This window comes from Choloepus didactylus, chromosome 5, assembly GCF_015220235.1.
Source record: "Choloepus didactylus isolate mChoDid1 chromosome 5, mChoDid1.pri, whole genome shotgun sequence".
NCBI classification, from domain to species: Eukaryota; Metazoa; Chordata; class Mammalia; order Pilosa; family Megalonychidae; genus Choloepus; species Choloepus didactylus.
The window spans coordinates 87,269,186-87,295,086 of record NC_051311.1 but is presented as its reverse complement, the minus strand read 5'-3'; the positions used below and the strand labels follow the sequence as shown (position 1 = coordinate 87,295,086).

Sequence of the window (25,901 nt, the reverse complement as noted above, 5' to 3'; positions counted from 1 at the left end):
GAAGAAATAAATGCAATCAAGAACAAAAAAAAAAAAACAATAAAGAAAATCAACAAAACCAAATGTGGTTCTTTAAGATCAACAAAATTGACAAGCATTTAGCTAGACTGGCAAAGAAAAAGAGAGTGAAGCTGCAAATAAAATCAGAAATGAGAAGGACAGAAATAAAGCAAGATCATAAGAGGATACTATGAACAACTGTATGCCAAAAAAACTAGACAATTTAGATGAAATGGACAATTTTCTAGAAACACACTAACAACCCACCCTGACACCAAAAGAAATAGAAGATCTCAACAAACGATCACAGGTAAAGAGATTGAATCAGTAATCAGAAACCTCCAAACAAGGCATGTATGACACCAGAGGTAAAGGCAGATGGGGCTGTATAACTTAGCAAAAACTGGAGTGATCAATGACTGTGATTAAATGTACAAATATAAAAATGTTTTTACATGTGGGAGAACAAATAAATGTCAACCATGCAGAACACTGAAAAGGGATGGTATTGGGGAAAAAACATAATCAAAGCAAACTGGAGTCTATGGTCAACAGTAAGATTGTAATATGCTTCCATTAAATGTGACAAAGCTAAATGTGTATGACAGGGAATATAAGGGAGGGATATGGGATTCTTAGTAGTGGTGGTGTTGTGTGACCTTACTATTGTATGATATTTTGTTTTTATTATCTTCTTTATTATTTGCTAAAAACAAAACTTTTTTTCATAGTAATCAGTACGTTCAAGTGCTGACTGTGTTGATAAACGCACAAGTATATGATACCATGAACAACTGATTGTACACTGTGGATAATTGTATGGTATGTGAATATATCTCTATAAAGTTGTAGGAAAAAAATATAAATAGGGATAAAAGTGCTGGAGAAAACATGGAGAGAGGGAAGTACCTATTTACTGTTGATGAGGAGACAGAATGGTGTAGCCTTTCTGGAGGTCAGCATGGCGGTTCCTCAGGAAGCTAAGTATGTGGGTGCTGTGAGGTCATACAACCTCACTATGGATTCCAAGTACATCACTATGTACTTGGAAGATCTGAGAGCAAAGACATGAATGGATATTTGCACACTGGTATTTATGGAGGCAGTATGTATGATTTGCAACAGGTGGAGGTGGCCTAAGAGTATTTCAAATGAGGAACAGAATGGTGAACTGTGGTGTACACATACAATGGAATATTGAGCAACTACAAGGAGTGAAGCTGTGAGACATGCAATGAAGTGAATAGATACTGTAGACAGCATTTTGAGTAAAGTATGCCAGAAACAAAAAGATAAACATTATAATGCCTCACCAATATGGACTAACTATAATGTGTAAACTCAGACTTGAATCTTAGAGCACAGCTTATCAGGGGAACAATTATTGTAACAGTCCCTAGATTGTAAGCTCTTACAGCAGTCAAATCTATTCCTGAATTGTAATGGCTATATCTAAACTCTGAGATGCTGATCCCTTTGTGTATAACCTGATCGGTCTCTGGAATGCTAGGTATCTGTGTGACACCTGAAACTCAGAGCTAGAGCTCAGCAGATATGAAGGTCACTGTTACCACATACAGCAACTGTTAAAAAAAAAAAAAAAAAAAAAAAGCTGAAAAAGAGCCCAGACTTCAATTCGAGATATGAAAGAAGCAGATCTGGTTAAGACTAGGGCAAATTGGGCCAAAGGGTAAAGTTCAAAACTGACTGTGTTTTAAAACTTCAACTTCCATGTGAGACCAAGGGAAGAGATGTTTATTTGGTGCAGGTTCTATATTTTCTAAACAATATAACTTCTACAGTCAGTTTGTTCAAACACCATAATTACATGGAACTTTTAATAGGAAGTGAGATCTGGTAGGTTTGTATAGGTTACTGTGAAATAGCAACACATCCCAAAGTAATTTGGGCAGAGAATAAAAATATATATGCAGGGACCCCCTGAGGAGCTGGGGATAAATGTGTAAGTATTGGACTTCCTCACCTGGGTAGTTGCTGATGTTGTTACAAACATTGAGGACTGGCAGTTTGGTAGGCTAAGCCCTCTATCTTGAGGCTTGCCCTTATGAAGCTCTTTACTGCAAAGGAGAGGCTAAATCTGCTTATAATTGTGCATAAGAGTCTCCCCCTGAGAACCTCTTTGTTGCTCAGATGTGGCCCTCTCTCTCTAGCTGAGCCAACTTGGCAAGTGAACTCAATGCCCTCCCCACTATGTGGGAAATGACCCCCAGAGGTGTAAATCTCCCCAGCAACACAGGATATGACTCCCGGGAATGAATCTGCACCCAGCATCGTGGGATTGAGGACATCTTCTTGACCAAAAGTGGGATGAGAAATGAAACGAGATAAAGTTTCACTGGCTGAGAGATATCAAATGGAGTTGAGAGGTCACTCTGGTGGACATTCTTATGCAGTATACAGATAAGCCTTTATAGATTTTAATGTATTGGAATAGCTAGAAGTAAATACCTGAAACTATCAAAATCCAACCCAGTAGCCTTGACTCTTGAAGACAAGTGTATAACAATGTAGCTGACAAGGGGTGACAGTGTGATTGTGAAAACCTTGTGGATTGCACTCCCTTTATCCACTGAATAGATGGATGAGTAAAAAAATGGGGACGAAAACTAAATGAAAAATAGGGTGGGATGGAGGGCATGATTTGGGTGTTCTTTTTTACTTTTATTTTTTATTCTTATTCTTTCTAGTGTACGGAAAATGTTCACAAATAGTTTGGGGTGATGAATGCACAATGATATGATGGTACTGTGAACAGTTGACTGTACACCATGGATGAGTCTATGGTATTTGAATATATCTCAATAAAACCAAATTAAATTATTAAAAAAAAAAAAACCCTCCCAACAAGAAAAGCCCAGGACCAGATGGCTTCACAGATTAATTCTATCAATCCTTCCAAGAAGAATTAATACCAATCCTGCTCAAATTCTTCCAGAAAACTAAAGAGAAGGGAACACTACATAATTCATTGTATGAGGTCAACATCCCCCTAATAATAAAATCAAGTAAAAATTTACAAGAAAGGAAAATTACAGATCAATCTCTCTAGTGAATATAGATGCAAAAATCCTCAACAAAATACTTGCAAATCGAATCTAACAGCACTTTAAAAGAATTAAACACCATGGTCAAAGGGGTTTTATTCTAGCTATGCAAGAGTGGTTCAACACAAGCAAATCAGTCAATGTAATACACCACATGAACAAATCGAAGTACAACAATCACGTGTTCATCTACATGGACACAGAAAAGGCATTTCACAAAATCCAGCAACCCTTCTAGATAAAAACACTTCAAAAGATAGGAATAAAAGGAAACTTTCTCAACACGATAAAGGGCATATATGAAAAACCAACCACAAACATCATATTCAAAGGTGAAAGACTGAAAGCTTTCCCTCTAAGATCTGGAACAAGACAAGGATGTCCACTGTAACCACTGTTATTCAACATTGTACAAGAAATTCTAGCTAGAGCAATTAGGCAAGAAAAAGAAATAAGAGAAGGAAGAAGTAAACCTTTCACTATTTGCAGACGAAATCATCCTATAATTAGAAAGCCCCCAAAAATCTAAAACAAAGCTACTAGACCTAATAAATGAGTTCAGGAAAGTGGCGGAATACAAGATTAACAAGCAAAATTCACTACTATTTCCATACACTAGCAATGAGCACTCTGAGGAGGAAATAAAGGGAAAAAAAATTCCATTTACAATAGCAAATAAATGAATCAAATACCTAGGAATATACTCAACCAAGGATGTAAAGGATCTGACTCAAGAAACTACAACACATTGCTAAAAGAATTTTTAAAAGACAAATAAATGGAAGGACATTCTGGGTTCATGGATTAGAAGACTAAATATTGTTAAAATGTCAATTCTACCCAAACTGATTTACAGATTCAACACAATCCCAAATCAAAATTCCAACAACCTACAATGCAGATCTGGAAAAGAGAATTACCAAATTTATTTGGAGGGGTAAAGGGCCTTGAATAACCAAAAACATCTTTAAAAGAACAAAAATGGAGGACAAAGGGTACCTGAATTTAAAGTATATTACATAGCTACAATGACTTAAAAAAAAAAAAAAAAAAAAAAAAGCATGGAACCATTGATTGTTTATAGGGGGGGAACGTATGGCATGTGAATAAAACTGTTTTAAAAATAAACAGAGGGATACAAGTACTGGAGAAACTGTGGAGAGAGGGAAGCACCTAATCACTGTTGATGGGGAAGCAGAATGGTGCAGCCCCATCTGGAATGAAGTTGTGACATATACAACTAGGTGAATAGACTTTGATGACAGTTATGTTGAGTGAAATAAACCAGAAAAGACAAACATTATAATACCTCAGCAATATGGACTAACTATAATGTGCAAACTCTGAGAATCAAATCTGAGAGCATAGGTTATCAGGGGAAGGCTTATGGTAAAGGTTCCTAGATTGTAAGCTCTTACAGCAGTTACGTCTATTCCTGATTCTAAATCTGAGATGCTGAGCTCTTGTGTATAATCTGGTCAGTCCCTGAACTTTGGGTATCTATGTGACACAACATCTGAGACTCAGAGCCAGAGTTCAGCAGCTATGAATGTCAGCATTACCCCATACAGCAAATGTTTAAAAAGCTGAAAAAGAGATTAGACTTTAATTAGAGATAGGAACGAAAAGGACTTGGTTAGGAGTAAGGTAAATTAGACTAAGGGGTAAAGGATGATATTGACAGTGTTTTAAAACTTCAACTTCTGTGTGAGACCAATGGAAGAGATGTTTATTTGGTGCAAAATCTATATTTTCTGTAGCACACTATATAATTTAATTTGTATGGTCAATTTATTCAAACACCATAATTACATGGAACCTTGAATAGGGAGTGAGATCTAGCTGGTTTGTACAGTTTAGTGTGAAGCCCCAATACATCCCAGAGAAATGTGAGCAGAAAATTAAAATGTATTTGGAAAATCCCCTTGAGGGACTGGGGAAAAATGTGGAAATATTAAACTTCCCCACCTGGGGAATTACTGATATCCTCACAAGCATTGGGGACTACCAATTTAGTAGGCCAAGCTCTCGGTCTTGGGGCTTGCCCTTATGAAGCTTGTTACTGCAAAGGACAGGCTAAGCTTACTTAGAACTGTGCCTAAGAGTCACTCTCAGATAACCTCTCTGTTGCTCATATGTAGCCTCTCTAAGCCAACTCTGCAGGTAAACTCACTGCCCCTCCCCTCTACATGAGACATGACTCCCAGGGGTGTAAATCTCCCTGGCAACATGGGACATGACTCCCAGGGATGAGCCTGGACCCGGCATCACAGGATTGAGAGAGCCTTCTTGGCCAAAAGTGGGGAGAGAAATGAAACAAAATAAACTTTCAGTGGCTGAGAGATTTCAAATGGAGTCAAGAAGACATTCTGAAGGTATTCTTACGCATTCAATAAATATCTTTTCACTTTTTAGTATATTGGAATAGCTAGAAGGAAATACCTGAAACTTCAAAACTGCAACCAAGTAGCCTTTATTCTTGAAGACAACTGACATAGCTAACACTCTGTGACTCCATGACTGGGGAAAGCCTTGTAGCTCACACTCCCTTTAGCCAGTGTATGGACAGATGAGTAGAAAATGGGGACACATATTAAATGAATAACAGGGAAGGATGGGGGAGATGGGACGTTTTGGGTATTATTTTTTACTCTAATTTTTATTCTTAATCTTATTTTTTTTTTTGCAGTAATGAAAATGTTCAAAAATTAATTGTGATGATGAATGTACAACTATATAATGGTACTATGAACAACTGATTGTACACATTGGATGATTTGTATGGTATGTGAATATAGCACAATAAAATTGAATTAAAAAAAAAGCCTACAGGATGTGGTGAAAGCAATACTGAGGGGGAATTTATGGCTCTAAATGACTACACTGAAAAGGAAAGAAGCACTAAAACCAAAGGCCTAACTGAATATCTGAAGAAACTAGAGAAAGAGCAGTAAATTAACCCTGAAGCAAGTAGAAGACAAGAAATAATAATGATCAAAGTGAAAATAAATGAATTGGAGAACAAAAAAAAAAATAGGATCGATAAAACCAAGTTAAATCTTTGAGAAGAGTAACACGACTGACAAATCCTTAGCTAGACTGACAAAGTCAAAAAGAGAGAAGAGGCAAATGAATAAAATAAAAATGAAAGCGATCATTATCATGGACCCCAAAGAAATTTTAAAAAATCATTAAGAAGATACCATGAACAACTGTATTCCAACAAATTAGACAATTTAGATGAAAAGGACAATCTCCCAGAAACACACAAACAACATATACCAACTTGAGAAAAAATAGAGGACCTGAACAAAACAATCACAAGTTATGAGATTTAATCAGTCATCAAAAGTCTCCATACAAAGAAAAACCCAGAGCCAGATGACTTCGAAGGGGAATTTTACCAAACATTCCAAGAATTAACACCATTCCTGCTCAAACTTTTCCAAAATATTGAAAAGGAAACACTACCTAACTCATTCTGCAAAGTAAACCTCCCTGTAACACCAAAACCTGATAAAGATAATACAAGAAAGAAAAACTACAGATCAATCTCTTTAATGAACATAGATGCAAAAATCCTCAAAAAATACTTGCAAATCAAATCCAATGGCACATTAAAAGAATTATACACCATGACCAAGTTGGGTTTATTCCAGGTATGCAAGAGTGGTTCAACACAGGAAAATCAATCAATATAATGCAAAATATTAACAAACCGAAAGGGAAAAATCACATGATCATCTTGATTGACAAGGAAAAGGCATTTGACAAAGTTCAGCATCCTTTCTTGATAGACACTTCCCCAATTTGATAAAGAGAATATATGAAAAACCCACAGTACTCAATGGTGAGAGACTGAAAGCCTTCCCCCTAAAATTGGGAACAAGACAAGGATGCTTACTGTCACCACTGTTACTCAACATCGTGCTAGAAGTTCTAGCTAGAGCAATTAGGCAAGAAAAAGAAATGAAAAGCATGCACATTCAGAAAGGAAGAAGTAAAACTCTCATTATTTGCAGATGACATCATCCTATATTTGGAAAATCCTGAGAAACCTACGACAAAGCTACCTGAGCTAATAAATTCAGCAAAATGGTAGGATACAAGATTAACATGCAAAAATTTACAGTGTTTTACACCAGTAATGAGCTTAAAGGAGGAGGAAATTAAGAAAAAGATTCCAGTCACAATAGCAACTAAAGGAATCAAGCATCTAGGAAGAAACTTAACAAAGGATGTAAAGAACCTATATAGAGAAAACTACAAAACGGTGTTAAAAGAAATCAAACAAGACTTAAATAGGTAGAAAGACATTCCAAGTTCATGGAAAGGAAGCATAAATGTCAACAAGATGTCAAAACCAAACTGATCTACAGATTCAATGCAATACCAATCAAAATTCCAACAAACTACTTTGCAAACTTAGAAAAGTTAGTTATTAAATATTTGGAGGTAAACAGGCCTCGAATAACCAAAGGCATCCTAAAAAAGAAGAACGAAGTGGGAGGACTTACACTTCCTGAATTTAAAGCTTATTATAAAGCCAGAGTAGTCAAAATATCATGGTATTGGCACAAAAATAAACTTGATCAATGGGACCAAATCAAGAGTTTGGAAAAGGACCCTCTTATCTATGTTCAACTGATTTTTTACAAGGCCCCCAAATCCACTGAACTGAGACAAAATAGTCTCTTCAATAAATGGGGCTGGGAGAATTGGCTATCCATATTCAAGGGAATGAAAGAGGACCCTACCTCACACCCTATACAAAAACCAACTAAAAATGGATAAAAGACCTAAATGTAAGAGCCAATACAATAAAACTCCTAGAAGAAAATACAGGGAAATATCTTCAAGACCTAGTGATAGATAGCTTCTCAGACCTTACACCCAAAAGCACAAGCAATGAAAGAAAAATAGATAAATGGGAACTCCTCAAGATAGAACACTTCTGTGCATCAAAGGACTGTGTCAAACAGATAGAGACAGCCAACTCAATGAGAGAGAATATTTGGTAACCATATATCTGATAAGGCTTTGATATCCAGTATATATAAAGAAATCCTACAACTCAACAGTAAAAGGACAAACAATCCAATCATAAAATGGGCAAAAAAAAAAAAAAAAAAAAAAAACCATATGAATAGACATTTATCCAAAGAAGAAATACAGATGGCTAAAAGCACATGAAAAGATGTTCATCTTCACTAGCTATTAGGGAAATGCAAACTAAAACCATGATTTATCATCTCAAACCTCTAAGAATGGCCACTACCAAACAAACAGGAAACCACAAATGTTGGAGAGGATGTGGAGAAAGAGGAACACTTATCCACTGCTGATGGGAATGTAAAATGGTGTAGCCACTGTGGAAGAGTTTAGCAGTTTCTCAGCAAACTAAATATTGAGTTGCCCTATGACCCAGCAATTCTGCTATTTGGTGTATACCATAATATCTGAAAGCAGGGACACGAACAGAAATTCTCACACTGATGTTCACAGCAGCATTATTCACAATTGCCAAAAGATGGAAACAATCCAAGAGTCCATCAACAGACGAGTGGATAAACAAAATGTGGTAAATACATATGAAGGAATATTATGCAGCAGTAAGAAGGAATGAAGTCCTGAAGCACTGACAACATGGATGAATCTTGAAGAAATAATGCTGAGTGAAATAAGCCAGACAAAAAAGGCCAGATTTCACTAACATGAATTAACTAGAACATGCAAGCTCAGTCTTAAAATGTAGAATATAGAGTGCCCAGAGATAGACAGAAACTAGAGAAGGGGGAGCATTTATCTAATATGTACAGAATTGTTAACAAGGTTGAACTGACAGTAGCTCATTATTGGGATTATGAGTAATAGCGCCATATTGTAGTTGAATTTGACTGAAAGTGGTTGTTTAAAGTCATGAATGCCACCGATTAACACTACAAATACAAATAAGCTCTTGCATGAACTACTACAAATTAAAATAATAATAATAATAGGGAAAAGGCATAGCTATTGCAAACTATGAACTATAGTTAAAAGTTGACTTTGATTGAAAGTGGTTGTTTAAAGTCATGTATGTCACCGATTAACACTACAAATATAAATAAGCTCATTCATGAACTTCTAAAAATTAAAATAATAATAATAATAGGCAAAAAACCAGTTATTGCAAACTATCAACTATAGTTAAAAGTAATATTTTAACATTCTTTCATCAACACTAACGAAGTTACTACATCAATACTATGGGTCAACAATAGGGGGGTATGTATAGGATTTTGGTTTTATTTTTTATTCTTATTTCTGTTCTGGAGGAATGAAAATGTTGTAAAATCGATCATGGGGATTTATGTACAACTATGTGATGATACTGTGAGCCAGTGATTGTATACTCTGGATGGCTTGTGTGGTATGTGAATATAATCTCAATAAAACTGAAGAACAAAACAAAATAAACACCAATGGCTTACCATTGTATATAAAATGAAATCCAAATTCCTTTCCAAGGCCCTCCTCTGAAATTCTCTCCCTCACTTACTAAACCACAGCAACACTACACTGGTCTTCTTTTTGCTCCTCAAACATGCCAAGTTTATTCCTATATTCCCATTTATTGTTCTGTTATGCGGTGACTCCTTCTCGTCATTCAGATCTTGGCTGGAATGCCATCTTCTCAGTAAAGCCTTTACTGACCATCAGAGCAAAAATGAGGCTCCCTTTCCTCTACCCCGTCATTTAGTATAGTTTCTTCACAGGACTTACAGATATCTGAAGTTACCTATTTTGACATGCATTCTGTCTACCTCCCCAACTAGAATACAACCTCCATGAGGACAGGACATTGTCTATTGTTCACAACTGCCTAGCCCCTAGCAAGTTCTCAATTAGGATTTGATTGATTGAATGAATGAACAAACGAATGAGTGGAAATTTTTTTAATAAAATAGGCTTACTCTGGCATCAAGGAATTGAGAATGCCTTCTTGACCAAAAGAGGGAAAAGAAAGGTAACAAAATAAGGTTTCAGTGGCTAAGGATTTCAAAGAGAGTCAAGAGGCTATCCCAGAGGTTACTGTTATGCAAACTTCAGCTAGATATTCCAAACGATCACAGTATGCCAAGCCCAAATCAACAGTAATCCTAAAAAGCCTAAAGAATACCCTGGTCCTTATCTGAAACTCTATAAAAGTTTCACTCACTAAGTTTATTTTTCAGAAACTTAAATCCTCCAGAGTGTCCCTATTCCAGATAAGTCCCAAAACCCAGAGGCAACAGCCTCTTCAAGAACATCAACCAGATGCATCTCCCTTCCCAATAATGTAGACACCCCTTTTCAATATGAACAGGTTAGGTTGGTCACTGCCCAAATATCCCTGAAGATTGAGACAGTGATCAAATGAGAGGGAGGGGTAAAAACAGACAAGATAGAATTTTACAAAGGATTACGAACACTGAATCAATCAATCAATCTATCTATCTATATATTTTAGTTACTAGCATATAATAGATAGAAGGAATTAACTGAAATGGTGGAACTGTAACCCATAACACTCTTTAAAATTTGCTCTATAGCTACTTGTTAAATTGTACTTTGAAAGTTATCACCTTTCTGTATATATGTTATATTTTACAATATAGAAATAACTGAAATTGTGGAACTGTAACCCATAACTGGGTTGAAATTTGCTCTCTAACTACTAGTCAAATCGTACTTTGGAAGTTTTCACTTTTCTATATATATGTTATATTTCATAAAAAATGTAAAAAAATAAAATAAGATAGGCTTAATAAATGTACCTCCCAATTCTATAATGACAAGGACTCTGTCTATTGTCACTGCTGTCTGGAACCTAGCATTTCTAAATAAATGTTTGAATAAACAAATTAACAAATAAAAAAATAGGGACACTTTTTTTAAAAATATGCTTAATAAGTATACTACCAAACTACTTACATGACAAAATATTTTAATATATAGAAAAAAGCAGAAAAAGTAGAAGTTACGGATAATATTCAATTTTTTAAATACATACCACACTTACTTTTTGACATTAAAATAACATACAAATAAGTACTTAGAAATACACATCATGCTAAAATGATACGTCTAAAATTTTACATTCAATTGTGATTAGGAGATTATCATAAAAATTCAGAGAAGGCAGCCTTTGCACTCCATACACTCATCTAATGGATAGTCATTCTAACTCAGTCTAAAAGCATATTTTAAACGTCACCTTTGAAAAGCATTCTAGATAAACAAGCAAATTATTAAGCGAAAACACTTATAAGAAATCACAATAAGTATTTCTGTTATAATAATTCATCAACACCTATACACACTAAAAATCAATGTACTACATTCCATACTTACAGATATTTACAAATGAAAAATCTATCATTTGTTTAAAAAAAATAATAAGATACTTACCTTATCATAGAAACCCATAAAATATTGAGATAAAAAAAATGACTTCCATACTAAGTAAGTCAGTATTTACAGCCTCTTGATTTTCTCAATAACAAGTCTGACATCTATCCCAGATATTCAGATAACATCCACACTATTATTTCCAAAAGAACTAAGTTTCTTATCAAGTTATCTTAAGTATATTGATTCCTTTGAAACACCATATATGCAGACATATGCTAATACGTCTGAGTGCATGAAAAATACTGAGGGAAGCATTAAAGAAAACTACAACACAGAAATAAATATCTTTCTTCCTTGAGAGTCTGATCAACAAAGGGAAAAAATCACAAGCTTCCCTTTTTTGTTTTTTTCTTTAATTAGTGAAGTTGTAGGTTTACAGAAAAATCATGCTTAAAATACAGAGTTCCCATATACCGACCTATTATTAATACCTTGCATTAATGTGGTACATTTGTTACAATTCATGAAAGAACATTTTTATAATTCTACTAATAACTATAGTCTATTGTTTACAGTAGAGTTCACTGTGTTACAATCCTATTTTTTTTTAATTTTTATTCTAGTAACATATATACAACCTAAAAGTTCCCCTTTTAACCACATTCAAATATATAATTCAGTGCTGTTAATTACATTCACAATGCCGTACTAAAGTCACCACCATCATTACCAAATTTTAAGAACAACACAAATAGAAACTCCAATTTAAGTATTAACTACTTATTCCCTACAACTATCCTACTCCCTGGCAATCTATATTTTAGGTTCTGACTCAATGAGTCTGTTTATTCTAACTATTTCATATCAATGAGATAATATAATATTCATACAATTTTTATCCTTTTTGTGTCTGGCTCATTTCACTCAACATGAGGTTTTCAAGATTCATCCATGTTGTTACATGTATCAGAACTTCATTCCTTTTTATGGCTGAATAAAATTCCATTGTACGTATATAATACATTTTTTTTATCCATTCATCAGTTAAAGTAACCTGGGTTGCTTCCACCTTTTGGCAACTGTGAACAATGTCGCTATGAACATTGGTGTACAAATAAATACTCAAGTTCCTGCTTTTAATTATTTTGGGTGTATACTAGAAGTAGGATTGCCAGGTCTATAATAATTCTACACTTAACTTTCTCAGAAACCACCGAACTATTTTCCACAGTGGCTACATCATTTTACATTCCCATCAGCAATAAACGAGTGCTCCTATTTCTCTGCTTGCTCTTCAACACGTAGTTTTCCATTATTTTTAATAGCAGCTATTCTCATGGGTGTGAAATGGCACCTCATTGTTGTTTTGATTTGCATTTCCCTAATAGCTAGTGATGTTCAGCATCTTTTCATGTGCTTTTGAACAAGCTGTATATCTTCTTCAGAGAAATGTCTATTCAAGACTTTTGCCCGTTTTTCAATTGGGCTGTTTATCTTTTAATTGTTGAGTTATATGACTTCTTTATACATTCTGGATATTAAACTCAGCAGATATGTGGTTTCCAAATGTTTCCTCAAATTGAGTAGGTTGTCTTTTCACTTTCATGATACAGTACTTTGATGTCCTAAAGTTTCTTTATTTTTATGAGGTCTCTTTATCAATTTTTTGATATTTTCCTTGACTTTGGGTGTAAAGTCTAAGAAACCATTGCCTAACAAAAGATCTTGAAGACGCTACCATAAGTTTTCTTCTAGAAGTTTTATAGCCCTGGTTTTTATATTTAGATCTATGATCCACTTTGAGTAAATTTTGGTATAAGGTATGAAGTAGGGATCCACCTTTATTCTTTTGCAGCACCATTTGATAAGGAAAATATTCATTCCCCATTGGGTGGATGTGGCATCCATGACAAAAATCAATTGCCATAAATGTGAGGGCTTATTTCTAAACTCTCAATTGAATACCATTGGTCTATATGTCGGTTCTTGTGCCAATACCATGCTTTTTTTATTACTATGGCATTGCAATAAATTTTAAGATCAGGAAGTGTGAGTTCTTCAACTTTGTTCTTCTTTTTCAAGATGGCTTTGGCTATTCAGGGCCCCTTTCCCTTCCGTATAAATTTAATGACTGATTTTTCCATTTCGCTAAAGAAGGATATTGTAATTTTGATTGAGATTGCATTGACCTGTAAATCGCTTTGGGTAGAATTGACATCTTAACAATATTTTGTCTTCCAATCCATGAACAAAGAACATCTTTCCCTTTATTTAGGTCTTCTTTGATTTCATTTAGCAATTTCTTATAGTTCTCTATGTACAACCCCTTTACAAATAAATCTCTTACAGGATTTATAATAAATTCCTCATTAGATTTATTCCTAGATATTTCATTCTTTTAGTTGCTATTGTAAATGGAGTTTTTTTCTTCATTTGTCTTCAGATTATTAATAGTGTATAGAAACTGCTAATTTTTGTGGTTTGATCTTATAAGCTGTCATTTTACTGAATTAATTTATTAGTTCTTGTAGCTTTGTTGTGGATTTTTCTGGATTTTCTGTATTTAGGATCATTTCATCTGCAAATAGTGAAAGTTTTACTTTTTTCTTTCCAATTTGGATGCCTTTTATTTCTTTTTCTTGCCTATTTGCTCTAGCTAGAACTTCCAGTACAATGTTGAATAACAGTGGTGACAGTGGGCATCCTTTTAGAGGTAAAACTATCAGTCTTTCAGCATTTAGTATGTTAGCTGTGGGGTTTTAATAGATGCCGTTTATCATGTTGAGAAAATATCCAATTCCAAGTTTTCTTAGTGTTTTCATGAAGAAGGGGATCTAGATTTTGTCAAAAGCCTTGTCTGCATCAATTGAGATGAGCAGGTCATTTCTTATTTTGTTCTGTTAATGTGGTATATTACACTAATTGATTTTATGTTGAACCATACAGCAAACCTTGCATACCTGGAATGAATTCCACTATATCATGATACATAATTCTTTTGATGTGCTGTTGGACTTAGTTTGTTAGTATTTTGTTGAGGTCTTCTGCATCTATGTTCAAAAGGAATACTGGCCTGTAGTTTTCTTTTCTTGTGGTATCTTTATCTGCCTTTGGCATGAGGGTGATGTTGGCTTCAAAGAATGAGCAGGATAGGTGTTAATTCATCTTGGAATGTTTGGTAAAATTCACCTGTGAAGCCAATGGTGCTGGGATTTTCTTTCTTGGGAGGTTTTTGATGACTGATTCAATCTCTTTACAAGTTATTGCTCTGTTGAGATCTTCAATTTTTTTCTTGAGTCAGTGTAGACAGTTTGTGTGTTTCTAGGAATTTGTCCATTTCATCTAGGTTATCCAATTCACTGGCATGCAGTTGTTCATAATATCCACTTATAGCTTTTATTTCTGTAGGGTCCATAGTTATGTCACGCTTTTCCTTTCTGATTTTTGTGATTTGTGTCCATTCTTTTTCATTGCTAGTCTAGCTAAAGGCTTATCAATTTTATCGATCTTTTAAAAGAACCAACTTTTGGTTTTCCTGATTTTTTCTATTGTTTGTTTGTTTGTTTTTATTCTCTATCTTATTTATCTACACTCTAATTATTGTCATTTCTTTCCTTCTGTTTGGTTTGGGTTTAGTGCATTCTTTTTCTAGATCCTCTAATTCTGAGGTAATGTCTCTGATTCGAGATCTTTCTTCTTATTTAATGCAAGTATTTACAGCTATGATTTGCCTCTCAGCACTGCCTTTGCTGAATCCCGTAAGTTTTGGTATGTTGTGTTTTCATTTCCTGTTTCAAATATTTCCTAATTTCCCTTGTGATTTCTTCCCTAACCAATAGGTTGTTTAAGAGTACAGTGTTTAATTTCCATAAAATTGTTAATTTTCCATTTCATCCTGAGTTATTGATTTCTAACTTCAGTCTATTGTTGTCAGAAAAGATAAACTATGATTTCAATATTTTTTAGCATAGTGAGACTTGTTTTTTGTCCTAATATATGGTCTATCCTGCAGAATGATCCATATGTACTAGAGAAGACTGTGTATTTTCGTGCTCTTTGGTGAAGTATTCCATATACATCTGTTAGGTCTAGCTAGTTTAGATTATCATTCAAGTCTTCTATTTCCTTATTAATCTTCTGTCACATTATTGGAGGTGGTATATTAAAATCCTATTATTAACATAGAACCATCTATTTCTCCCTTCAAATCTCTCAATAATTCTTTCACATATTTTGGGGCTTCCTTGTTACAAGCATACACATTTATAATTCTCACATCTTCTTGTTGAACTGGCCCCTTTTGCAATATAAAGTGACCTTTGTCACTTTTAACAGTAAAGTCTATTTTATCTGATATTAATATAGCTACCCCAGCTCTCTCTGGGTTACCACCTGCACGCTATATTTTTTTCCATCCTTTCACTTTCAACCTACTTACATCTTTGAATTTAAAGTGAGTCTCTTGTAAACAGCATATAGTTGGGTCATGATTCTAATCCATTCTCCCAATCTCTGCTCTTTGGGGAGGTTAAAATATTTACATATGTATCAATTACTGACACTGCAGGACTCCCTTTGCTATTTTGCTATTTTGTGTTTGTAAGTCTTATACCTTTTTGACCTTCAAGTCTTCCATTAACGCCTACTTCCACATTTATCTGGCTTTTTGTATTGTACCATTTTGAGACCCTTCTCATTATTTTCTGAATATATTTTCATATATTTTCTTGGTGGTTACCATGGGGTTAAAACATAACATCCTCTATCTATAACAATAATATTTAATTTGATACCAACCTATCTTCAATAATTTACATATACAATGGTCATATACTCTTCCATCCCCGACCTTTCTTTGTACTTGTTACAAATTTTACCTTTATACATTGTATGTCCAAAATGATCAATTTATCATACTTTTTATGTATGTGCATTTTAGCACCTGTATGAAGGAAGAAGTGGAATAAAATGTCATCATTTTGAAAAAAAAAGACTTCATTTTAAAAAAGTCTTGCCAGATATAAAATTTTCATCTGGCAATTGTTTTCTTTAGTACTTCAAATATTTCTTCCCACTGCTTCTTTCCTCAATGGTTTCTGATGAGAAATCAGCACTTCATTTTATTGGGATTCCCTTGTACATAACTCATTGCTTTTCTGTTGCACCTTTCAAAACTCTGCTTGTCTCGGACATTGGACAATCTGACTACTCTGTATGGCAAGTTCTCTTTGGATTTATCTTGTTTATGGTTTGTTGGGCTTCCAGAATGTGCATATTGATATCTTTCATTAAATTTGGGAAGTTTTCTGCCATTATTTCTTTGAATATTTCTTCTCCTTTCTCTCTTTCTGAGACTACCATGATGTATATTGGTCTCTTAGGCTCAGTTTGCTCTTCTTTATTCTTTTATCTTTCTGTTCCTCAGCCTGAATTATTTCAATTGTCTTGTCTTCAAGTTCACTGATTCTTTCTTCTACTACCTCCAATCTGGCTGTTGAAACATCTAGGGAATTTTTCATTTCAGTTATTGCATTTTTCAACTCCAGTATTTTTGTGGAGAGATACCCATATTGTTCATTGTTTTTCTCCTATCATGTAGTTATTTCTCTGTGTTTGCCTTGAGCATAGTGAGGATCATTATCTTAAAGTCTTTATCTGGCAAATTTAATCCTATTAGTTGATGGTTTCTGGATTTTTATCTTGTTCCTCTGGACAGACCATCATTTCCTGTTTCTTTGTTGTCTTGTAACTTTTTAGCACACTGTACATTTTAATATTTTAAAGTATCAATTCTGGGATTTAGTCCCTGGGCTATCCATTATGTTTGTATCCAACTATTGATATGACAGATATTCTTGAATGCCGAAACTAAGCAAAACAAATAAACCAAGGTAAAAGGCACCTTTCACTCTCTTTGCAAATTAGCTCTGCTTTGGCTGGTGGTCTCCTTCAGAGCTTAGCATTCTTATCAAGCAGATCAGCCTGAGGCAAATGGGAAGTACAGGGTCCTGTCTGTCTTATCTGGGAAGCCTGCTTCTTCTCTTGGGCCTGTGATCCCTAGAGGCCTCAGGAATGCCCCATTTACAGTCCACAGGAGTTTGAGTGACCACTAACTCTACTCCCCTTGTCACAGATTTCCCCATCTCCTGGGTGCTCTTTCAAGTGACTTAATGCAGGTAGTCCTCTGCCCCAGGCTGTTTCAACTTAATTGTTTCTCACACTGTCCCAGATGTCTACAAGTGGCTTCTCTGCCTTCAAGACAAATTCTGGGAGGCTGAGCCTGAGACATTCCCTGGCTCAGTCTCTCAGATTTCCACTTGATAGATGGGTAGTGACATACATGGACCCCATAAAGCACACAGGGGCCACTCTGCTCCCTCTGGAACAGGGCCAGGGACCGCCAATGAGAGTGCAAGCTGGCCCACTCTGTGTTGTGGGAGAGATGTGAGAGAGGCCAGCAAGGGCACTAAGAGCTTCTTCTATAACTTTTGAAGCTGTATTTTCTTAATTCGGCACTTGCCCAGTTAATGCAGCCCTTTAACTGTTTTCTTAGTTTTGAGGAAGATTACAGTCTTTAAGATTTCTCTGCTGCCTTTGCCCCGGGTGGGAGGAAGAAGTGGCTAGAACAGCTGCCTTCAAAGTGGGCCCCCAGCAATCTGAAGTAGTTGATCAAAGGTAGAGATCTGGGATCGGATCAAACATCCCCAGAGTTTGAAGGACTAGCACTACTTCTTTATGACCCACCCTGGCACCAGCAAGCTGAGCCACAAGCCAGTCTAGTCCCCACTGCTGCCTGCCATGAGGCCAGAAAGGGAGTAGATGGTAGACACTGCAGAGAGGTTGAAACTCACCAGTCTTTATTGCAATTTAGCAGCTTCTTCCTCCCAGTCCTCCCAGGATACTGCACAGTGTTCCCCTAGACTCCATAGTTTTAAAGTGGTTGATTCAGACAGGTCCTGCCAGTTCAATAGTTATTTTGGTGGAGGGACGGATTTCTGGAGCTTCCTACTCCACCATCTTCCCACAATCTTCCATATAGTTTGCTTTTGATATGCAATGATTAGTAACAGTAATCACAAGACAAGTAATAGTGCAAACCACAATAGTAACAATTCATATTTATGAAGTGTAGTTTAATCAACAAAGAACTAAAAATTCATAAAAGATTTAAACAAACAAAAATAACAGGATTCATAAAATAAAAATCCAATGTACTATTAATCTATTACACTTTGATTAAAAAGAGTTTCCAAAACAGGACTCCAAGAAAGGTGAAAGTAAGGAAAAAAGTCAAGCCTACTTCCACCACTTCCCACTCTTGCATTTGTTGTTGTATTCATTGTTTTAAATTAGAAATACTTAAAGGAGCACAAAATGTGTACCAAGCATTGTTCTAAGCATTTTACAAACTCATTTAACCCTCAGAATAATGCCATGTTATTACACATTAATACCCGTTGTAGAGATAAGAAAATTGAGGCAAAGAAAGGTTTAGTAACTCACCCAAAGTCACACAACTAGTAAATAGGAGAACAAGAATGTGAATCTAGATGGTTTATCTCAGAAATCAGCAAAGTATGGTCAACCATCCGTTTTACTAAAGTTTTACTAAAACATACCTATGTTCATTTGTTTATGTATTGCCTGGGATTTAGTCCCTGAGCTTATTGTATTTCTTTCACTCTACAATACCAAGTTGAGTCACTGCAACAGGGACCACGTGGCAAAGTCTAAAATATTTGTCATCTGACCCTTAACAGAAAAGTTTGCCGACCACTTATCTAGCTCTAAATAATGAAGTATACCTTCCAAAGACTCAATCCCAGTTGCCTGTGCCAGTAAATCTTCATGTCTTGCAACAACCTGAAAATCAAGAATGAATAATTAACATTTGTTCTTATTAAGTATAGGTATTATCCATCATAACCACAATGTAGAACTGAAGGGCTCTCTTATATATAAAGGGGGGAAATACTAATCCAAAACAAAAAAAATGAATTAGTGTTTGAAATGGATCATTAGCAAGAATACACACACACATTTACAGTTCATAATTTACTTAGCTAAGATTACAAAACCTAATTAAAGTGAGACAGCAACATAGCGCAAGAGGAGTTACAGGCTTTTCACTAGTTTCTTGCTTGCCTAATGAGATGTCCAGGATAGTAGAGATGGAGTTTTGTCCAAATTGAAAAACGACTAATTCATGACCATGCTATTACTTGGGCTTATATCACCAAACTAAAGGAACTTACAGTAACAAAATATATACTTTCCTTTTAAAGAATGTTTTCAAACATAAGGTTCTCTGAATTCTTGAACCAAATTCAGCATCATCAAGATCACACCCTAATCTGGAAAGATAAAGCAAAGTGAGTGTCCACCTATCCCTGAATATCTCTCTGATTCCAGCTTCCTAGTGTCACAGCAAATTCTTTTCCCTGCAAAAGATCAACATTTTTATGAAAACTAGGACAGTGTGAATGGCCATAACAAAAAAACCAGAAACATTAAGAGTTAAAGGCCACATATAAGAGATTCCTAGGAACACCAAAAAATCATGCAAATTTTTAGAATAATCCAAGGATCCTTATCATTTTATACTCTTTCTTTCAGCAGCTAAGAAGTTCCATGTCTAGTCAATAAATTGAAAATCCCAATCAGCAAAGGGTTCATTCACTAGAACCCCTACATTCTCCACTTGGTCCTATTTCAGATATTACTGCCATTCTGTCAAGTCTCTTTCTATCACATGCATGTAAAATAAGTGTTAATATTAGTCTTCTATGTATTTTAACCTTAAGCTTACCAGAAGATGTCTGAATTTTCCCCAGAGTATTGATATGGTGATCAATGTGTCCAACCTAACAAAAACTAATTTTCTTTTAATTTTCTATTCTTCTTTCTCCCTTGTGGTAAATACTTTGGAAAGGCTGGAAAGCCTAAAACTAGTTTGATACACTCCCTTACAGGAAGGAAGATAAATTTCCAATAGATGTGGAAGACAAAAGAGATGAAAGCTATCTTCCTATTACTGTTTCACCTAATAAGCAAGGTCCTAGGACCTGAGGATTTAGAGACAGTTGTAATGGACTTATTGATAACTCCAGTGTTTAGTCACCAAGTATCTACAAGCGAACTTTCAGCAGTGGCATAGAAGATAATAGCAAGAGCTTCCTGGCATCTGTACTGCATCCATCATAGTTCCTTCAACTTATTTGTCCCCTGACTGTCCATCCAATGATTTTGTAAGCATCTAATTATCTGTATTAAATATCATCCTGCTTTTAAATACCTAGGGTGGTTTCTGTTTCCTACACTGAGCCCTAACTAACACATATCTCGGTAAATCTTCTGTAATTTTTATCATCACATTGGTATTCTTAAATTACTTATATTTTATTTATGGGTTTGATTAGCATTATCCCATTACTGCTCTGGAAAAGAGCAATTATAGCAGGTTCAGATCTCATACAAGGATTCAGAGACTTCATCTATCTCAGATCCAAGAGTATGCTAATTAACTTGTCCCCTCTAAGAGATGTTAAATAAATTTTAAGTTCTTACAGATTCCTGCAAAGAAGGTATCGTATGCTGGGAATAAGGAAAACACTAAATATAAAAGGGCAGAAAAAATTTCATGGAGTTCTTGCAAGAAACCACTTCCTGAGAGTCCTAGGCAGAGTTCAGCACATTTTCTCCTGATCCCATATATATCTTGTAGCATTTGATTTAAAACTGGCATCACTTGCCTGTCATTATTTCTATCTGTGTATGCCACTGGTCTGAGTCCATAGGGAGCCACCAAATGTATTCTACTCATCTCTCTATCCCCACAGCCTAAACCAAAGCCTGATGATCAAAATAAATTTATAAATAATTGTTAATCTGATTATATAATTGGAATTTTAAGGAGACCTTAGAAAGTCATCTCAGTATTCTCTAAACTGCTCTTTTAATTGATAAAGAAGCTAAGACACAAAAAGGGTAAGCAGTATGTCTCAAGTCACACCAGACCTAGGTTTCCTGATAAGCAGTCCATTTGTCATATTTTTGCTCATTTAACTATTTATTAAGTACTCACTAATACAAAAAACAACACCAGAACGTATATAACAAACCACCCTAATTACAAAATTGTAGACAGGAAGGAATCTTCAAGATTACTCCAATTTTCTCTTTCCCTTATTCACTCCAAACCATTCAACAGACATTTTAAACAAACAAAACTCACAGACATTAAGTGATATAAAAAGTAGTTAACAGCACAACTGCGATAAGGGTCCGAGGTGTGAACTGCCAATGGAAACATCCCAATTTTTCTTGTTCATACTGTTCTACTTCTAAAATTCCATTTTCAATTACCTTTATTAAATAAATCCTATTTTTTTACCCACTGTATTCATTACACATCAATTAAGGTGGTAAAAAGAAATTGTAGGGAGTCCCTTCCCCTACCTCACGCTGCCCAACTGAACAGTGAATTTACCTGCTCTTGTGCACAACATGTCTAGCTCCTCCAGCATCTTCACTATGAAAAAAGTGGTTTAGCAGCTCTGGCTGAAGGCTGGGCTCAACCCTAGGAAGGTTTCCCAGGCAGCTGAAGATTTAACAATTTCTGCTGACTGTGGTATCTTCAAGTACAAATCCTCTCAAACCCCAAAAAGCTTGTCCCTTTTTGTAGTAAAATGAATCTTTGAAAAGCTCATCCCTGTAACACATATGTCATACTGAACAAACTTCTACTTTTATCAATTCTTAATACCTACCTATATGATTTTTCATGAGATTCTATTTCACAGTGTAATTCTTTTAAATACACTGATAAGAGCATACAATAAAATACTTAGTATTGAAAAAAATGTATGAATAAGATGTTCGGGAGAGATGGGTATGTCAGTTTGCAACTACCAAAAAGCAGTTTTCAGAAAACTCATGAAAATCATACTCTGAAAAATAAGCCAGCCCCCATCACAATCAAGATGATGGAGTGAAATACTCAGGGCTCTGTCCTGCCACAGAGACTCTGAACAACCAGCAAGAACTGGCAGAAACAACTTTCTTAAAGGTATGGAAAACAGATAAAGGACTGAAGTAACAAGGCAAGTGCAGAATGAAGAAAAAGACGATTTAAAAGCAGTAGGATGCCATGGCAACCTAGCTGGCCCTTCCTTCACCCCTTACCAGCTGCACTCCCTGTGCAGATCCCTGGTCCCAGTTCTGGAGTGAGCAAAGCAACCTTGTGCACAAACTGGGAGCATGTATGTTTGGCCCAATCTGTCGAGTGGTAGCCTGAGAGGCTCACAATCCCACAGATTGCTCAGTGTGTAGAAAGCAGTATGCCGAGCTCCCCTAGAGAACACTGCAAGAGAGCAGTCAAGTCGGCTGCCTGGGGTAAGGGCTTGCTGGCTGAAGGACACATAGTACAGTGCCCAGGACAGTGAGGAACCTGTTTCTTAGGGAAGAGGGGATATTTAGAACCAAATGAATACAGGAATTCCTAGGACCATACAGGCATGTCCAAAACAAGACACATACGAAGAAAGGATCAGGGAGGCCTCTATACCTTGGCTTGGAGCTATTCTCTAAATTCAGTAAATGGATAAGCCATGAAGGAGAGCACCTGCACAAGTCAATCTTCAAAGAATGGAAAAGGTGTTTGCAGTCTTTTCCTTCTTATTATTTTTATTAGCTCCTGTCACTCAAGGAAACTTTTGTCGTAACACTACTAGCTGCATACAAACTTAAAGAATAGACATCTCAAAGTCTAAGTTCCAATAATAACATATTAAAATAACAAAATGTCTGGGTTTCAAGAAAAGGTAATAAAACACAGAAACAGTAAGCTACAGCCCAGGCAAAGAAAGTTAAAGCACTAGAAAACATCAATGAGGAAGACAAGACCTGAGACACAGCAGAAAAAGACTAAAAAATGGTCCTGAATATCCTCAAAGAGATACAGGAAAACAAGAAAACAACAGACGAACACAAAGAAAATACCAATAGAGAGATGAACATTTTGAAAAAGAATCAAACAGAGCTGAAGACCACAGTAACAGAAATTTAAAACTCCCTGGATGAGTTCAACAGCAGATTGCAGCTGGCAGAAAAAAAAGAATCAAAGCACTTTAAGATAAGACAATTGAAATCATTCAGTCTGAGAGGCAGAAACAGAAAAATTGAAGAAAAGTAAATAGAACCTGAGGAACCTGTGGGACCCCATCAAGCATACCAACATAAACATAGTGAGAGTTCCAGAAAGAGAAGAAGGGGACAGAAAGAACTTTAAAAAAAAGTCAGAAAACTCCCCAAATTCAAAAAAAAAAAAAAAAAATGACTATACACATCTGAGATCCTCAACAAACTCAAAACAGGATAAACCCAAAAAAAGACCCACACCATGGCATAATGCCAAAAATAGAGAATTCTGAAAGCCAAAAGAGAAGCAGTGTGTCACAGACAATAAGAGTAGCTTCAATAATAGTAACTGTTGATTTCTCACTGGAAACCATGGAAACAAGAAGGCAATGGGATGACATAGTCAAAGTACTAGAAGCAAAAAAATACCAATCAAGAATTCTGTATTCAGAAAACTCTCTTTCAAAAACAAGAGAGATTAAGACATTCCTAGATAAACAAAAGCTGAGGGAGTTTGTCACCATTAGACTAGCCCTACCAGAAATGATAAAGAGAATTCTGCAGGTTAAAAGGAAAGGACAATAGACAACAGATCAAAGTACATGAAGAAATAAAGATCTCAGGTGACAGTATCAATATGTAAATAAAAATGCCAACACTATTCTATTTTTTTGGTTTGTAACGTTTTAATTCCCATAGGCTCCAAAAAGTATATGCATGAAATTTAATAAATCAGTAATTTGAGACTTAAAGTATAAACCTGTAATTTGAGACAAGAACTATACAAAGGTGGGGGAACAGTAGGTTATAGGAACATAGTCTGTGCATGCTATTGAAGTTAAGTTACTATCAAAGAACATGAAATTCTTACAGCTTTAGGATGTTAAATTTAAGCTCCATGATAACTACAAAGAAAATTATCAGACAAGATGCAAGCTCATAGAGAAAGAAATTAGAGTACAGGTTGCCAGGAATGGGAGACAGCAGGTATGTGGAGTTAATGTATAATGGGTACATGGTTTCTGTTTGGGGAGATGGGAAAGTTTTAGTCATGGAAGGTAGTGAGAGTACTGCAATACTGTGAATGTGATTAATCCCATTGAATGGTATGATTCGGAGTGGCTGAGAAGGAAAAGTTTATCTTGTATATATGGTCCCACAATTAAAAAGAAAACAAAAAAGGAAAGAACTAAAGAGACAATGATAATTAAATGCAATACATAATCCTGGATGGGATCTAGCAAGGGAGGAGAGAAGACTCAAAGGGACATTATTGAGACAAATGAAGCAAATGGAGTATATATTATAAGCTTTATAACAATATTCAATTTCTTGGACTTGATAACTGCACTTAAGGTACATGCATAAGTGACAATTTTTGTTTTTACGAAATGTACATGGCAGTATTAAGTGTTCAAGAAACATGCTATATATACAGCCTACACTCAAATGTTTAGAAAATGGATTGCTAGAGACAGATGGATAGAAAGGATGATATGACAAACATAGCAAAATACGAAATCTGTGGATCTGGGTAACTAGGGGGTAGGGGTACGTTGGAGTTCTCTGTATGAAGTTTTCATTATCACTTAAGACTCTGACTCAATTATCCATATGATCCAAAAGATTGAAATTACCTGTAGATGTAGTTCTTTATCCAACTGACTGATTCCTTGGGCAAGTTTTGCTAGTTGTTCAGCAATTACAGCTTGATGAATAGATTGGGAAGTATAAGTCTTCACATCAAAGTCTTCACTTAAGAAATCACTATAACACTCTGGGGGGAGGGGGGAATAGTAAATTTTTAATTACACTGTTACTAAACCACAGACATTAAACAACAGAACAATTATAACCAGAGTTAACAAATGTTGAGATCTCTCCATATGCTACGAACTGTTACAAATCCTTCCTATAATAATGAGGAGGAAGTGGAGGAAGAGCAGCAGAAGAGAAGCAGTAATGTTCACTGAGAACTTTCTAAACTCTTTACACATAGTAACTAAATTCAATCCTCACAACACCCCTGCTGAATCTATCACTCAACTTGCCCAAAGTCATACTCTGGGATTTGAACACAGGTAGTCTAGCTGCAGAGCCCACACTCTGAATCACGCTGCCAAACTAATTCATTGCTAAATGAACCAAAAGGAAGGGAAATATTGAGTAAAAGATTAAAAGTTAACTATTAACCATAGCTTTTAACCCAAGAAAACAAAGTCACTGCCAATGAGTAGACAACAGGAAAATTGGCTATATACAATATTTATGACCTAAGATAACTCTACATCAACACACACTGTTAATAAAGTAAGTAAATCT

General features: G+C 35.5%; 1 protein-coding gene and 1 pseudogene across 2 annotated transcripts in view; one reads left to right on the top strand and one right to left on the bottom strand.

The window, feature by feature from the left end:
- COG5 (component of oligomeric golgi complex 5) overlaps positions 1–25,901 on the bottom strand; it is a 518,626-nt gene that overhangs the window by 487,097 nt on the left and 5,628 nt on the right. For both annotated transcript variants that reach the window (XM_037836383.1, XM_037836384.1), the window contains exons 2-3: positions 25,217–25,356; positions 19,247–19,304 (exon numbers count right to left, since the gene is read on the bottom strand). In XM_037836383.1, the coding sequence (XP_037692311.1) occupies positions 19,247–19,304; positions 25,217–25,356 (198 nt within the window). The remainder of the gene's footprint in view (positions 1–19,246; positions 19,305–25,216; positions 25,357–25,901) is intronic.
- Positions 21,948–22,125, top strand: LOC119534251 (annotated as a pseudogene).